The 15,153-nt window shown below is 44.7% G+C and overlaps 1 protein-coding gene across 2 annotated transcripts in view; it reads right to left on the reverse strand.

Moving 5' to 3' along the window:
- DENND11 (DENN domain containing 11) overlaps positions 1-15,153 on the reverse strand; it is a 50,779-nt gene that overhangs the window by 35,256 nt on the left and 370 nt on the right. The window contains exon 1 of one of the 2 annotated variants that reach the window (XM_027968883.2): positions 14,803-15,060. The exons of the other annotated variant lie outside the window; for it this stretch is intronic. Coding sequence (XP_027824684.1) covers positions 14,803-15,052 — 250 coding nt within the window. The 5' untranslated portion in view covers positions 15,053-15,060. Of the gene's footprint in view, positions 1-14,802; positions 15,061-15,153 lie in introns of those variants that run through there. 2 annotated transcript variants of the gene reach the window in all.

Raw genomic sequence — 15,153 nt, forward strand, 5'->3', positions numbered from 1 at the left:
TTATAGGGGATAGAACTTATTCTTAGCACGGCATGAGGTGAGGTGAGGTGAGGTGAAGTCGCTCAGTCGTGTCCGACTCTTTGCGACCCCGTGGATTGTAACCCTACTAGGCTTCTCCGTCCATGGGATTCTCCAGGCAAGAATACTGGAGTGGATTGCCATTTCCTTCTCCAGGGGATCTTCCCGACCCAGGGATCGAACCCGGGTCTCCCGCATTGGAGGCAGACGCTTTAACCTCTGAGCCACTAGGGAAGCCCTTTAGCATGGCATATGGTCTTCCAAATGATGACTATGTTTCTCTGTACCTTCTTGTAAATAGGTATGGCTACACAAGTAAATTCTAGCTAATGGGATCTGGACAGAAATTAGGTGAGTCTTTCTAAACCATGCCTTAAAAGGAAGGCGTACGCTGCCCCCTTCTTCCATCCTACTGCCTGGCATGTGGATGTAGAGATAAGCCATTTCGCATCACTCAGGTGAGGGCATCTGCCCACATATCATGGAAGGGAGGTCAGAGCGACAGCCAGTGTGAGTCTAGGTCCCTGGAAGACCCCATGGAGCTGAGCCGGCACTCCAGCCCTGGACCGCCAATCTCCTGTTAAGTGAAAGCTGAACTTTTTTCTTGATTAAGTCTCTGTTAATTTGGGTCTCTGGTATCCATCTTTCCTGGTAGCTCTGCCTGCCAATGCAGGAGACCTGGGTTCGATCCCTGGGTTGGGAGATCCCCTGGAGAAGGAAATGGCAACCCACTCCATATTCTTGCCTGGGAAATCCCATGAACAGAGAAACCTGGCGGGCTACAGTCCATGGGGTCGCAAAAAGTCAGACATGAATGAGCGACTGAGCATGTACACTTCTGGTATTCATGGCCAAACATATATCTTAATATACATTAATACATATATTAATACGGCTTATACAGCTTAATACAGCTGATCTGAGGAATAAAGCCTCCAGTTCCTCAGCTCAGTTCTCAAAGCTTCGTTCTTATTCTTCTGTGACTGGGCAACCCTCGTTGCACAGAAATTGAAAGAATCAGATGAAGGGAATGAACTCTGTTATTTGCATCCTTCTCTGCTAGATGGATGCAAGCCCCTCTCAGTTGGGAAGGAAGGTCCATCACGGTCAGGCTGAATCACAGAATGGAGTGTGGACTCCAGGACACCACTCTGGGAACGGTTCTTTATCCCACAGAAAGAACATCTCTGCTGACATACTCCTTGAATGAAAGCAAAGTAGATAAATCTACTATGGCCCTCATCCCAGCCTAATACAATCACTGTCTTAGATGTCTGTCTCCCCAGGAGACTGGACTTCTTAAAGGCAGGAACTCTGCTTGTTCATCTTTATATCCCAACAGAGCACAGTGCTTAGCATAGGACAGAATGAACATTAAAACAAAAACAAATATCCAGCTTTACTGAGGACAAGCGTGATTTTTAAAAGCTAGTAGTAATGATAGTGGTTTTAGTTTCTTTTTTTTTTAACGTGGGACTGTTCTTAAAGTCTTTATTGAATATGTTACAATATTGCTTCTGTTTTATGTTTTGGTTTTTTGGCTGCAAAGCATGCGTGGTCTTAGCTCCCCGACCAGAGATGGAATCTGTACCCGCTGTACTGGAAGGTGAAGTCTTATCCAATGAATCACGAGGGAAGTCCTAGATATTGTAGCTAGGCAGAAAAATGTCCTTTTTCTCAGGACATTTATACTGAAAGGAGTGAAGTCATGTCGGCATTTAGTTTCAAATGGTTGAGGAAAAGAGTTTATATCTGCATTTAGTAAGTTCTGATACAATGCTTCCTGAATTTGTGTCAGTTGATATATATCGAGAATAATGTGCACACAGGGAATTTCACATTTGCTAATGCTAATAGATTCAATGTGATCTCAATGAAAACCCCAGTAAGCTATTTGTGGATATTGACAAGTTAATTCTAAAGTTTACATGGAAAGGCACAAGGCTAAAATTAGCCAGCACGATACTGAAGAGAACCAACACTACCCGATCCTAACTAAGACTGGCTATAAAGCTACAGGAATCCAGACAGTGTGGCATTGCCACAGATGGACCAATGGAACAGAATAGACAGCCCCAAAATGTACCCACATGAATACGATCAACTGATCTTTGCCAAAGGAGCTCAGGTGATAAAATGGGAAAAAAGATAGTCTTTTCAACAAGTGGTGTTAGAACAACTGAACATCCATATGCAAAAAACAAATCCAGACACAGACCTTACACTTGACACAACAAGTAACTCAATATGAATAGTATGCTTAAATGTAAAATGCAAAATTATAAAACTTGTAGAATATAGGAGAAAATCTAGGTGACTTTGGGTTTAGCAATATTTTTACGTACAACATCAAAAGCATCATCCACGAAAAAAAAATTTGTTAGTTGTACTTCATTACAATTAAAAACTTCTCATCTGTGAAAGATGCTATTGAGAGAATAAAAAGACAAACTCATGATGGGGCAAAATATCTGCAAAAACATATCTGATAAAGGCTTAAATCCAAATATACAAAGAACTCTTAAAACTCAACAATAAGAAAACAACTCAATTTAAAAAATGGACAAAATATCTAAATAGACATCTCACCAAAGAAGAAATGTAGATGGCCAACACATACATGAAAACCTGCTCACTATCATCAAGGAACTGCCAATTAAAATAATGAGACTGTATTACACACTACTCAGGTATTCTCACCTGGAGAATCCCCATGGACAGAGGAGCCTGACAGGGGTCCCTGGGGTCGCAAAGAGTTGGACAGGACTGAGTGACTAAGCACACACAGAATGGTCAAAATCCAAAACGCTAAAACACCAAATACTGACAAGGGTGTGCATCAACAGGAAACCTTGTCCGCTGCTGGTGGGAGTGCAAAATGGTACAGCCACTTAGAATGACAGTTTGACAGTTTAGTTTACAAAATCAAATATATGCATACCACACAATCCAGCATCCTTTGTATTTACCCAACGAGTTGAAAACTTATGTCCACACAAAAGCCTGTACATTGATGTTTACAACAGCTTTACTTACAATTGCCTACAACTGGAAGCAACCAAAATGTCCTTCAAAAAGGTGAATGGATTAAACAAACTGAAGGATATCCATATAAAACACACTGTGCTGGGCTTAGTCACTCAGTCGTGTCCAACTCTTTGCAACCCCATGAACCTTAGCCCGCCAGGCTCCTCTGTCCATGGGGATTCTCCAGGCAAGAATACTGGAGTAGGTTGCCGTGCCCTCTTCCAGGGGTTCTTCCCAACCCAGGAATCAAACCCAGATCTCCTGCATTGCAGGCGGATTCTTAACCATCTGAGTCAACAAAACACCATTCAACAACAAAAGGAAATGAGCCACCAAGCCACACAAAGGCATGGAGAGAACTTCTTAGAAGCATATTGCTAAGTGAAAGAAGCCAGTCCAAAAAAGATATATTCTGTATAATCCTGACTATATGACATTTTGGAAAGGAAAATCTACGGACAGTAAAAAAAGATCTGGGGATAATCAAGGATAAATAACCAGAGCACAGAGGAGTTTTAGGGCAGTAAAATTATTCTGCATGATACTGTTATGGTAGTTAACCTAACACTGTGCATTTTTCAAAACCCATAGAAAGTACAACACAAAGAATGAACCCTAATGAAACCATAAACTTCAGTTAATAATAATGCATGAATATTGGTTCAATAATTGTAGCAAATATGCCACACTAATGCAAGATGTCAATAACAGGCAATGTAGGTGGATGGGTAAGGGAAGAAGGTATATGATATGGAAACTCTGTATTTGCTGCTTAATTGTCCTATAAACCTAAAACTGTTAAAAATAAAATGTATTAATTAAAAAAGCTAATAAATGAACTAACCTAGGTTAATTATCCTGGGGGTAGAAACAATATTGTGGTTTAGGCAGGGTAATGGCCTTTTTCTTAGGAGATTTATACTTAAGTATTTAGAAATGAAATGCCATGATGCCTGCAAGTTACTTTCAAACAGTTCAGAAAAAAAGTATGTCTGTACACCCTCAGTTCTGCTATAATGCTGGCGGAATTTGTTCCAAAGCAACCGACATATGAACAGTTTGATCACAGAGAATTTCATGTGTGCTGATACATGATTTTGATCTCAAGGATTACAATGTGCGTACAGAAAACTGCACCCAGCTGCAGAAATATACAAGATGAATCCCAACACAATGCTCAAACCCCTGCCTGCTACCTCGGTTCACCAAGTGTGTCCTGAGCTGCATTTACCTCCTCTAGTGCTACGACTTTTCACCCAGTTTCACAAAGCCCTTTTCCACTGCTTCATAGTAACTCACAAGCCCCACCCTTCCAACCACCACCTTCGTAAGCAAACCACAGGTCTTTTTCTTTTTAAGTAGAGTGCCATATTTAAAGTAGTGATGTATTTCTTAACTATGCAATATACGTACAGTCGTCCTACCACTTTTTATTATGTTCCTATCTTTCAAGTGTTACTCAAGAGGTTTTTAAATGTTGTGCCCCTCACCCCATCTTCCCCAGAAACGCTATGGTTTTTACTGCAGGATTTGCTTAGCACAGTGGTTTTTAGAAATGCATATTTCACATCATGGTAGAACTGACTTTACAAGGATAAAGCAAATATGGCAAAATGTCAACAAACGGGGAGTGAAGGATCTACCTAAGTGAGGGATTTACAGCTTTTTAAAATTTCCTAAGGTGTAAAACAATTCAGCATATGGGAGGGAGACAAGATGACAGAGTAGAAGGACTGGAGCTTACCTCCTCCCACAAAAACACCAAAATCACAACTCCCTGCTGAACAACTATCAACAAAAAAAGACTGGAACCTATCAAAAAAGATACTCTACATCCAAAGACAAAAAAAAAAAAGTCACAATGAGATGTTCTTCCAAGGACAAACCAGGAAGAAATAGCCAATATGAACAGACTAATCACAAGTACTGAAATTGAAACTGTCATTTAAAAACCCAACAACAGAATCCAAGGCTTGCTGACTTCACAGGTGAATTCTATCAAACATTTAGAGACGAGTTAACACCTTTCCTTATGAAACTCTTCCAAAAAAACTGAGGAGGAAGGAACACTCCCAAACTCATTCTATTAGGCCACCATCACCCTGATACCCAAACCAGACAAAATCAACACACACAAAAGAAAATTACAGGCCAACATCACTGATGAATACAAATGCAAAAACCCTCAACAAAATACTAGCAAGCCAAATCCAACAATACATTAAAAAGATCATACACCAGGATCAAGTGGGATTTATCCCAAGGATGCAAGGATTTTTCAATATCCACAAAACAATTAGTGTGATACACCATGTTAACAAACTTAAGAATAAAAACCATATGATTATCTCAATAGATGCAGAAAAAGCTCTTGACAAAATTCAACACCAGTTTATGATTAAAAAAAAGATAAAAAAAAACCCAACAAACACTCTCCAGAAAGTAGACACAGAGGGAACCTACCTCAACATGCTGCTGCTGCTGCTAAGTCGCTTCAGTCGTGTCCGACTCTGTGCGACCCCAGAGACGGCAGCCCACCAGGCTCCCTCGTCCCTGGGATTCTCCAGGCAAGAACACTGGAGTGAGTTGCCATTGCCTTCTCCAATGCATGAAAGTGAAAAGTGAAAGTGAAGTCAGTCGTGTCCAACTCCTAGCGACCCCATGGACTGCAGCCTACCAGGCTCCTCCGTCCATGGGATTTGCCAGGCAAGAGTGCTGGACTGGGGTACCATTGCCTTCTCCACCTCAACATAATAAAGGCCATATATGACAAACCCACAGCCAACACCATACTCAATGGTGAAAACATGAAAGCATTTCCTCCAAGATCAGGAACAAGACATGGATGTCTACTCCTGCCACTTTAATTCACCAGCTTTGCAAGTCCTAGCCATGGCAAACAGGAAAAAAAAAAAAAAAAAAGAAAGGAATCCAAACTGGAAAAGAAGTTAAACTGTCTCTGTTTTCAAATGACATGATACCATACATAGAAGATGCTAAAGATGCTAGTAATACCAGAAAACTACTAGAGTTCATCAATGAATTCAGTAAGGCTACAAGATACAAAATACAGAAATCTCTTGCATTTCTATATACTAACAACAAAAGATCAGAAAGAGAAATTAAGGAAACAATTCCACTTACAATTGCATCAAAAAATAAAATACCTAGGAATAAACCTACCTAAGGAGGCAAAAGATCTGTACTCTAGAAAACTATAAGACGCTAATAAAATAAACTGAAGATAACACAAACAGCTGCAAAGATATACCAGTTCTTGGATTGGAAGAATCAGCACTATCAGGATGCTTACACTATCCAAGGCAATCTACAGATTCAATATAATCCCTATCAAATTATCAATGGCATTCTTCAACAAACTAGAACAAACTTTTTTTTTTTTTAATTTGTATGAAAATACAGAAGGCCCTGAATAGCCAAAGCAATCCTGAGGAAGAAAAATGGGGCTGGCTCCTTGACTTTAAACTACAAAGCTACACTGATCAAAACAGTATGGTACTGGCACAAAAGTAGAAATATAGATCAATGGAACGGGAAGCCCAGAAATAAACCCACACACCTATGGTCAATTAATCTAGGACAAAGAAGGCAAGAATGTACAATGCAGAAAAAAGTCTCTTCAATAAGTGGTGCTGGCAAAACTGGACAGCTACATGTAAAAGACAGCTACATGTAAATCAGAACATTCTCTAACACCAAACACAAAAATAAACTCAAAATTGATTAAAGACTTACAGGTAAGGCCAGATACTATAAAACTCTTAGAGGAAAACATAGGCAGAATGCTCTTTGACATAAATCAAGTAATATCTTTTTGGATCCACCTCTGAGAGTAACAAAAATAAAAACAAAAATAAACAAATGGAACCTAAGTAAACCTAAAAAGCTTTTACACAGCAAAGGAATCATAAGCAAAATGAAAACAGAACCCATACAATGGGAGAAAATATTTGCAAGGAATTAATCTCCAAAATGTACAAACAGCTCATGCAACTCAATATTAAAGAACAAACAGCCCAATCAAGAAGTGAGTGCTCAGTTGCTCAGTCGGGTCTGACTCTTTGATACCGTGAACTGTAGCCTGCAGACTCCTCTGTCCATGGGATTTTCCAGGCAAGAACTGTACAGTGGGTTTCCATTTCCTTCTCCAAAGAAGTGGGTGGAAAATCTAACTATGCATGTCTCCAAAGAAGACCTACAGATGGCCAAAAGGCACACAAAAAGATGCTCACATCACTAGAGAAACGCATATCAAAACTACAGTGAGGCACCACCTCACATCAGTCAAAACAGCCAACATCAAAAAGTCTACAAATCAATGCTGGAGAGGGTGTGGAGAAAAGGGAACGCTCCTATATTGCTGGCAGGAAGGTAAACTGGCACACCCATTATGGACAACAGTATGGAGGTTCCTTAAAAAAATCCCTACCATATAATCCCGCAATCCCAGTTCTGGGCATGTATCTGGAGAAAACTATAATTTGAAAAGATACATGCACCCCAGTGTTCACTGTAGCCCTATTTACAATAGCCAAGACAACCTAAATGTCCACTGACAGATGAATGGCTAAAGAGGTGTGGTACATATCAATATATGCAACGAAATATCAGTCATCAGTTCAGTCGCTCAGTCGTGTCCGACTCTTTGCGACCCCATGAATTGCAGCACGCCAGGCCTCCCTGTCCATCACCAACTCCGGGAGTTCACTCAGACTCATGTCCATCGAGTCAGTGATGCCATCCAGATTGGGCACCTACTGACCTGGGGAGTATTTTTCTTTCAATATCCTATCATTTTGCCTTTTTGTAGTGTTCATGGGGTTCTCAAGGCAAGAATACTGAAGTGGTTTGCCATTCCCTTCTCCAGCGGACCACACTGTGTCAGACCTCTCCACCATGCCTGCCCGACTTGGGTGGCCCCACAGGGCATGGCTTAGTTTCACTGAGTTGGACAAGGCTGTGGATAAAAAAGAATGAAATAATGCCACTTGCTGCAACATGAAAGGACCTGGAGATTATCACACCAAGTGAATTAAGTCAGAGAAAGACAAATACCATATAGTTATATGTGGAGTCTAACATGAAAGAAACGAACTTATTTACAAAGCAGAGACAGACTCACAGGCTTTGAAAACAAATTTATGGTACCAAAGGGGAAAGGTGGGGAGGAGAGATAAATTAGGAGTCAGGTATTAACATATACATACTACTATGTATAAAACAATCAACAAGGACCTACTGTATAGCACAGGGAACTCAATATTCCGTAATAACCTATATGAGGAAAGAATCTGAAAAAGAATGGATATACGTATATGCATAACAGAAGCACTTGGCTGTACATCTGAAACTAACAATACTGCAAATCAACTATACCCCAGGATAAAAGAAAAATAAAAAAATATATATCCTATGAATTAAGGAACATAACTGAAATAACAGAGATGGGAAAAACCATAAGGTAAGCATAAAGGACTTTGCAAAAGCAAAAAATAATTGAGACAATGTGTTATATTTAGGAGGATGAAGCAGCATGATGGCTAAAGGTCATTCTTTAACAGAAAGAAAACATGATGCTCAAAAATTAGAAGCCCATTTATATAAGAAAATTGTACAGGCTTAAAGGAAAGTGATTTTGCAAAAATAACAATCCTTGTGGTGAGCCAGGTAGGGCCAGACAAACCTCACACAGAATGCTACCGACCCCAGGCTCAGCCCTCACATGCAAAGCCATTCGGTTTTCCAAATCTCCTCACCACACTTCAGGAACCCAGCCAGGGAGCTGAGGCCTGGCAGGATTGAACAGGAGGGCTGATCCCAGGGGTAAGCAATTAAAGAGAGGGGGCAATCAACATGGACAGGTGCCTTACTTCGCAGCTTGCTCTCCTTCCATCTCCAAGTCCCCCCTTGCCTTGGGCCTATCACAGGTACCCACGGTCCCTGCCTAGCCTCCAGCTGCTAAGACAACTTATGTGGAGGGATGGATATGACAGCACCGAGAACAGACGTGGCAATCTGCTTTGTGTACCTTCAGCCAGTCATTCAGTAGATATTGGTGGAACATAACTTGGCAGCCTGGAGCCAGACGCTGGGCTGGGGCACAGGAACTTGCACTAACAGATTACCAAGTTGGAATCTGTCTTATCTCCTACGTACAGGGCTGCCTCTATCTTCTCTTTCACTCAAAATGTGGAATGACCACCCCTCGCCCCAGCATATTTGGACTTCATTAACCACCATTTCTCCAGAGAAAAGGAAACATCAGCTGCCACCGTTGCTGCCTGTGAGAAAGCTGATCTCAGAAAACCAAAAGTGGAGAAAGCAATGGTCTTGAACCAAAACAATCTCTTTCTAATGGGAAATACGTGACTTTCCTTCCTCCTTTTCTCCCTCCTTGCTGGGTGGTTCCCAACCAACAATTTCCTCCTGAGGTCTTGATTTCATAATCAGTGACTGATGCAAAGGTCCTGTTACCGCTCCTTTGACCTCCAGTGGGGAGCTCTGTACCAGTTCTCCCCTCTCAGAAGAAATGTGCCTTGATTTTCAGCCTTTCCTTCAGCTTCTGCCCATCAGCATACACACAGGCCCTCATTCCAGTCAGAGGTACAAAGGAATCCTGTCTCACGAAAAAAGGCAAGAGTCTGGGAGTACTTGTGGTCCCCACTTCTGCAGTAGGCCTCCAACCCTAAATGGAAGAAACCTCAGAAGCTTACAGGGTTCAGATTCTAACACCAGGAATGTCAACAGCCCATATCATTCGACTGGGTCTTACATAGCTTTGAATTGTCGTAACATCACCTAGGATGAGAGTCTATCCAAAGCCAAGGAAGAAAGGGTCAGGATAAAGAAACTTGAGGCAGGAAGAAATTCATCCTGGTGATTTCAAGTCAGCCATATGCCAATCCATGGCTGAATTCCAATGCATTAATTTTACATGGAAGAAACTTTCCATTTCACGGACGCCGTATCATTTTGCACCAGGCAGTGGTGTGGTGTGATGTGGGAAGGACCACAGACATTGGATGCAGGCAGAGCAGGCTTGCCTCTGGGTCCTGCCCCCACCTCTGCTCTGCGACTTAAGATGACTTCACCGCCCTGTGCCTCTGTCTGCCTCATGACTGCGAATGCTGTTGAAGGGATTAGATAATTCCTGGTCCATGGTGGGCATTCGGTAAGCGGTGGGTGTTAAGACTTCCCCTCCTACTCGAGTCTCCATCAGCTTTCAAGAGAAGAAACAGAAGTCACAGCAGATGGTCACCAACTGACTTGTCTCTGAAAACCCCAAGTAGGTGAATCACCAACAGCCTGGGAAAGAGTCTGCCAATATGGGAACTAAAGAAATCCACCAGTTGTAATCCACCAACTTCTGATCGAAAGTACAGAGAAAGGCCATGGCCGAATTACATCACTCGGAGAGGCTTGCTTGCCTTGGCTATCGGAACCAGCCTCCTCTTGGCCTCTATGAGCCGGCCATCCCTAGGACTGCTCTTCCTGTTTCAAAACTACGCTCCAAATTTTCCACTCTCATTCTCCTCTGTCACTTTCCCACCAGTGGCTGGAGCCATTTATTATTTGCACGAGTCAGATGACCTGGGCAGTCCTCCAAGTTATGCCTCAGACGCCACACCTGGCCCTGTCTCCCTGGGCCTCCATGTCACCGTTGTTAAAAAGAAAATAGCTTGTGTTTTGTTGACTGTAGGGAGAATGTATGGAGGTTAAAACTTGTGTATGTGAGTGATTTTAAATATTATGGTCATTTGAAGCATGCACTAAATTAAACAAGGGGTTTAGATGTAACTGAGGCACTGGCTAGAGGTTGAGGGAGGAACAGGTAATTCATCCCTAATCAGGAAGAACAAAGGAAAAAGAGACTTCCTATAAACCGCGGCAGGCGTCCCACCCCTCAACCATCCCCACATAAACACACACACACGAAGGAATTTTCCCCGGACACCCACAAAACAACTCTGTAGAAAATGGAGCTGTTGAAAGTAGATCTCATAAATAACCAGTCTGGCAAGGCTGAATCACAGGTATCATCCATCGTAAGTTCAAAGCTCTACTGGGCTCAGGCCCATACACAGGTCCTCAGTTGCACGGTGAGACTGTTAATGTCACCTTCAGAGAGGGGGTTGGGGAGGGGGGAGGCTGATTTCCAAGCATGACATTACCTTTTCCCTTAATTAGGCGGAGGAAGAAAATTTAGTTCCTAGAGACCCAAAGAAGAGTCAAAGCTCTAAATGATGGGTTGGACACAATAAAAAAGCAATATTCTGGCTGCCAATCTCTCCCACCCAGCTCGCAGAGTCAGCATCTGGGCCTGCTTTCAATAGCAGCTTTGTAGCCCAGATGGCCGGCACCACCACCATCCCAGGGACTCCCTGCTCCAGATAAAGACTGAGTGTGTCCGCGAGTGAGTGTGTGAGAGAGAGACAGAGAGGACGGAGCAAGAGTGCGTGTCAGAGAGAGTGAGGGCCTGTACCTCTCTTGACCCTGAAGCCCTGGTCCTCACATCATCTACGGACCCAACCATACTTCAAACTGTAGCTCCAATGAAAATAACATTCTTTACGCCCCTACCGTCTTCTCTGATTCTTCCTACAGATGCTCAAGCCCAAACCTGTATCTGAAAGTATATACTCTCTTATTCCCATATAGCAGTCTGAGAATCACTGAACATTCCCTGTCCAAGAGTGTGTGTGTGTGTAATCAGGTCCACTTCTCCCTCTCATCCGTCCAAGTGTGTGTGTGTGCGTGCGTGTAACCAGGGTCCACTCCTCCGTCTCATTCCCTTTCAGCACACAGACCACTCATGCCCTGACGGATGACCCACAGGGGTGGATTCTCTCCTCCCCATCCCCTCTTGCACTCTCGCAGGCACACACACCAACATGTTGTTACCTGCACCAGGAGGGAAGATGAATGAAATACCCACGCCCTAGGCAGTAAGTGCCTGGGGAGGTTTGGGGAGAAGGGGGAGGGGAGGACGCGGAGGACACAGTGGGAGGCGTGGGGCGCAGATGGGCAGGCATAGAGACCACAGTGTCTCCTATGTAAGAACTTCTGTGATACAATCTGATCTGGGTAAAGAAACCAGTATTCACTTTACTACTTTGGGTATCATAGGCTTAGGAAGGCAAAAGTCTTGGTGGACCAAGATGAAACAGCACACAGAGCAGATCTGCCTCCATAGCAGGATAAAGGTTGAGACACTCAACTGAAACTGGGACACAGAAGCCTGGCCCCAGTGACGTCCGCCACTACCTGGGTATCCCAGGGCCTATGTGTCACCTCTGCAGACTGAGACTCCCCTAACCCTCACACAAGAGACAGGCTCTCTGAGGCCCTCGTCCCAGTGTTGGCCTTTGTGGCCCTGGGAACCCCAGGAGCATTCTTTCATTCATCCCATCTTTTACTTTTAAGTGCCTCATCACACAATTTTTACTCAATACAGATACTATCAGAATTTTTTTTTTTTTTTTTTTTACAGAAAGTAAAGTGCCATTCGGAACTAGGAAAATGATGAAAGAGAATTATGGGCAGGAAACAGCAGCTTTCCAAAAAAAAACAAAACCAAAACCCATCAATCATAATTAAAAACACACTGCCTCCTGCTCACCCCACTTTTCCCCACCCATTCTTTCCCCTCTCTGCACAGAGTTAACACGAAAAGTTAGGAGGGCAGATGTTCAGGTCATGTTGTATATACTTGAAAGACAACCAGACTCACAGCCACACATTTATCAGCTAGTTAATATTTCCAAATTACTTAATCATCTTCTGTTTGCTCATGTATTAATGGGGTATAAATGATCATCCAATTAGAATGGTGGTGAGAATTAAGTGAAACAGCATTATAGTAAAACACCTACACAAAGCAGGTGTCCAAAAGCCTGTTAAATCCCTTCTTTCCACACTATCTTAATCTGAAAGCCATTACAAATACACACTTGTGTACGGGTGTGTCTCCACACACAAATACTTACACACGTACCCACAAAACCATGCTCACCAGCTGTGACTAGCAAGGCAGGGGGAGGGGCCCAGCTCTGAGGTACTTTTCAGTATTATTAACTCCACCTGTGGTTAGCCCAGAATTATTTTTTTTCCTCCTCCTCTTCCCCTGTCTTTACCATCAGTGCAACCACTGCTAAATCAGACCCTGTGAATGCTCCCTCTCCATTTCTAGTTACTCTTAAACACTTTTCAGAAAGAATTTCATGTGCATGTCTATTTACAGAAGGAATAAGGAATATTATGAGCTACAAAATAGTATGTTTTTCTGTAGTGATCAAGGTTACTTCAGTCAAAAATGAACAGCTTTCCTGTCTGGGAGTGCCAACCATATGTCAGCTAAGCAGCCTATGTGATGAGCATTAAAAAACAAAAAATAGAAAATGACAGTATGTACATGTGAAAGGGATTAGTTCTATTTCATGAAACTTTAATGTATGTTTGGAGCAAACTGATTGGTATGTACAATGAATTTCATATGTTGGGTCACAGTCGAAAAAGTTTGAAAGCCATAGGGAAGGGGCCAAGGAATCGCCAGGAGTCAGAAAGGTCTAGTCTCCCCACAGCTGTTCCTATTTCTTCCTGGGCCTTGCTGGGTTCCAATCCTGCCCATCTTCTGACATCTTAAGATCCTCACCCCTTTTCCTTTCCCTTTCACCCCATCACAACCTTTCATGTTTTTCAGAAAGGTTTCTACAGCTCATCCTTGGAGGACCAGGTAGGGAACTAGAGAAAAAAGCTGACACTCCACATAATCAGACACTCCACATTCCAGCAACTTCAGTGGACTGAGAACAGAAAGACCCATCTGGGTTTTCTTAACCCCAATTCCATGGACAGAGGAGCCTGGCAGGCTCAGGTCCGTGGGGTTGCGAAGAGTCCTACACGACTGAGCGACTAACACTTTTCAGAACCATGAGCTCTCCTCCCTCCACTCCTGAGAGCAGAGCCCTTCCCCGACCACTTGAGGCTCTCCGAGGAAGGTATCAGCGACGGCACAACAACTTAACGCCTTCACTTTTGAACCCCAGGAATTCGCTCACCAGTAAAATGCACACTTCCTTACCGGATGGTTAGGTTAAAGATTATGCGAGATCACCCGTTAACTCTCCAAAAACACCCGCGAAGAGCCTACCGGGGAGGTTTCTCTTTTAATCCGTCTCCAGCTTAATCCCTCTGTGCCATCCCTTAATGCTCCAGGCGTTAATTCCTCAAAATAATGCCGTCAGAGAGACTGAACTTGGGCGCTCACAAAGTTACCAGGCGGAAAGGGATGGGGAGCGAGGGCGGGAAGCAGAGAAGCTGGAGGCTTAGGACGATCTGTTTCCGAAGGAATTCACCTAGAGGGGTGGAGGGGCGTTCCTCCTCTTCACAGGAGAACCCGATTAGCCGAGCCCGAAAAGAAAACAAAAGCTAGCGTGCCCGTGGCCACGAACAGGATCCTCTATCACCCGAGAAGTGCAAACAGGACTGTGGACTGGGGCGCCGGCTGGGGACCCGCCGGGAGGCAGCGGGACGGAACGGGAGAGGGGGCCCCGGGGGCGCAGGGAACAAAGCCCCACGCCCCCAGCCCGCCGAGGCACCCCCTGCCCGCCCGCGGGGCGGCAGCCGGCGGGGAGAGGGGTGCAGGTGTGCGGGTGCGCGCGCAGCGAGCCCCTCCCCCGCCGTCCCCGAAGCCCGGTTGGGGGGCGACGCTCGCCCCGCTCCCGGGGCGGCTCTCACCCGAGCGGGGATCGAAGGTGACCACGAACACGGCCACCACCTGGTCCTCCTCCACGTCGCCCAGCTCGAGGCGCCCGGGTTGCCGCAGCTCCTCGGGCTCCCGCCTCCTCGGCGGCTCCGCGGCCGCCCAGCCGCCCCCACCGCAGCCCCAGCCCCGGCCTCCAGCCTGCGGGACCGGGGCCCGCGGCGGGGAGACGGCGGGGCCCTCGGCCCAGCGCAGCAGCGGCGCCGCGTCTCCGCGCTCCACCATGGCGAGGCGAGGCGCGGCGCGGCGGCGAGGAGGAGCCGCGGGCGGCGAGGGGCGGGCGCAGGGGCGGGCTGCGGGAACTCCCCTCGCCGGGCGGGCTGCCC

This window comes from Ovis aries, chromosome 4 (genome assembly GCF_016772045.2).
Source record: "Ovis aries strain OAR_USU_Benz2616 breed Rambouillet chromosome 4, ARS-UI_Ramb_v3.0, whole genome shotgun sequence".
Lineage (NCBI taxonomy): Eukaryota > Metazoa > Chordata > Mammalia > Artiodactyla > Bovidae > Ovis > Ovis aries.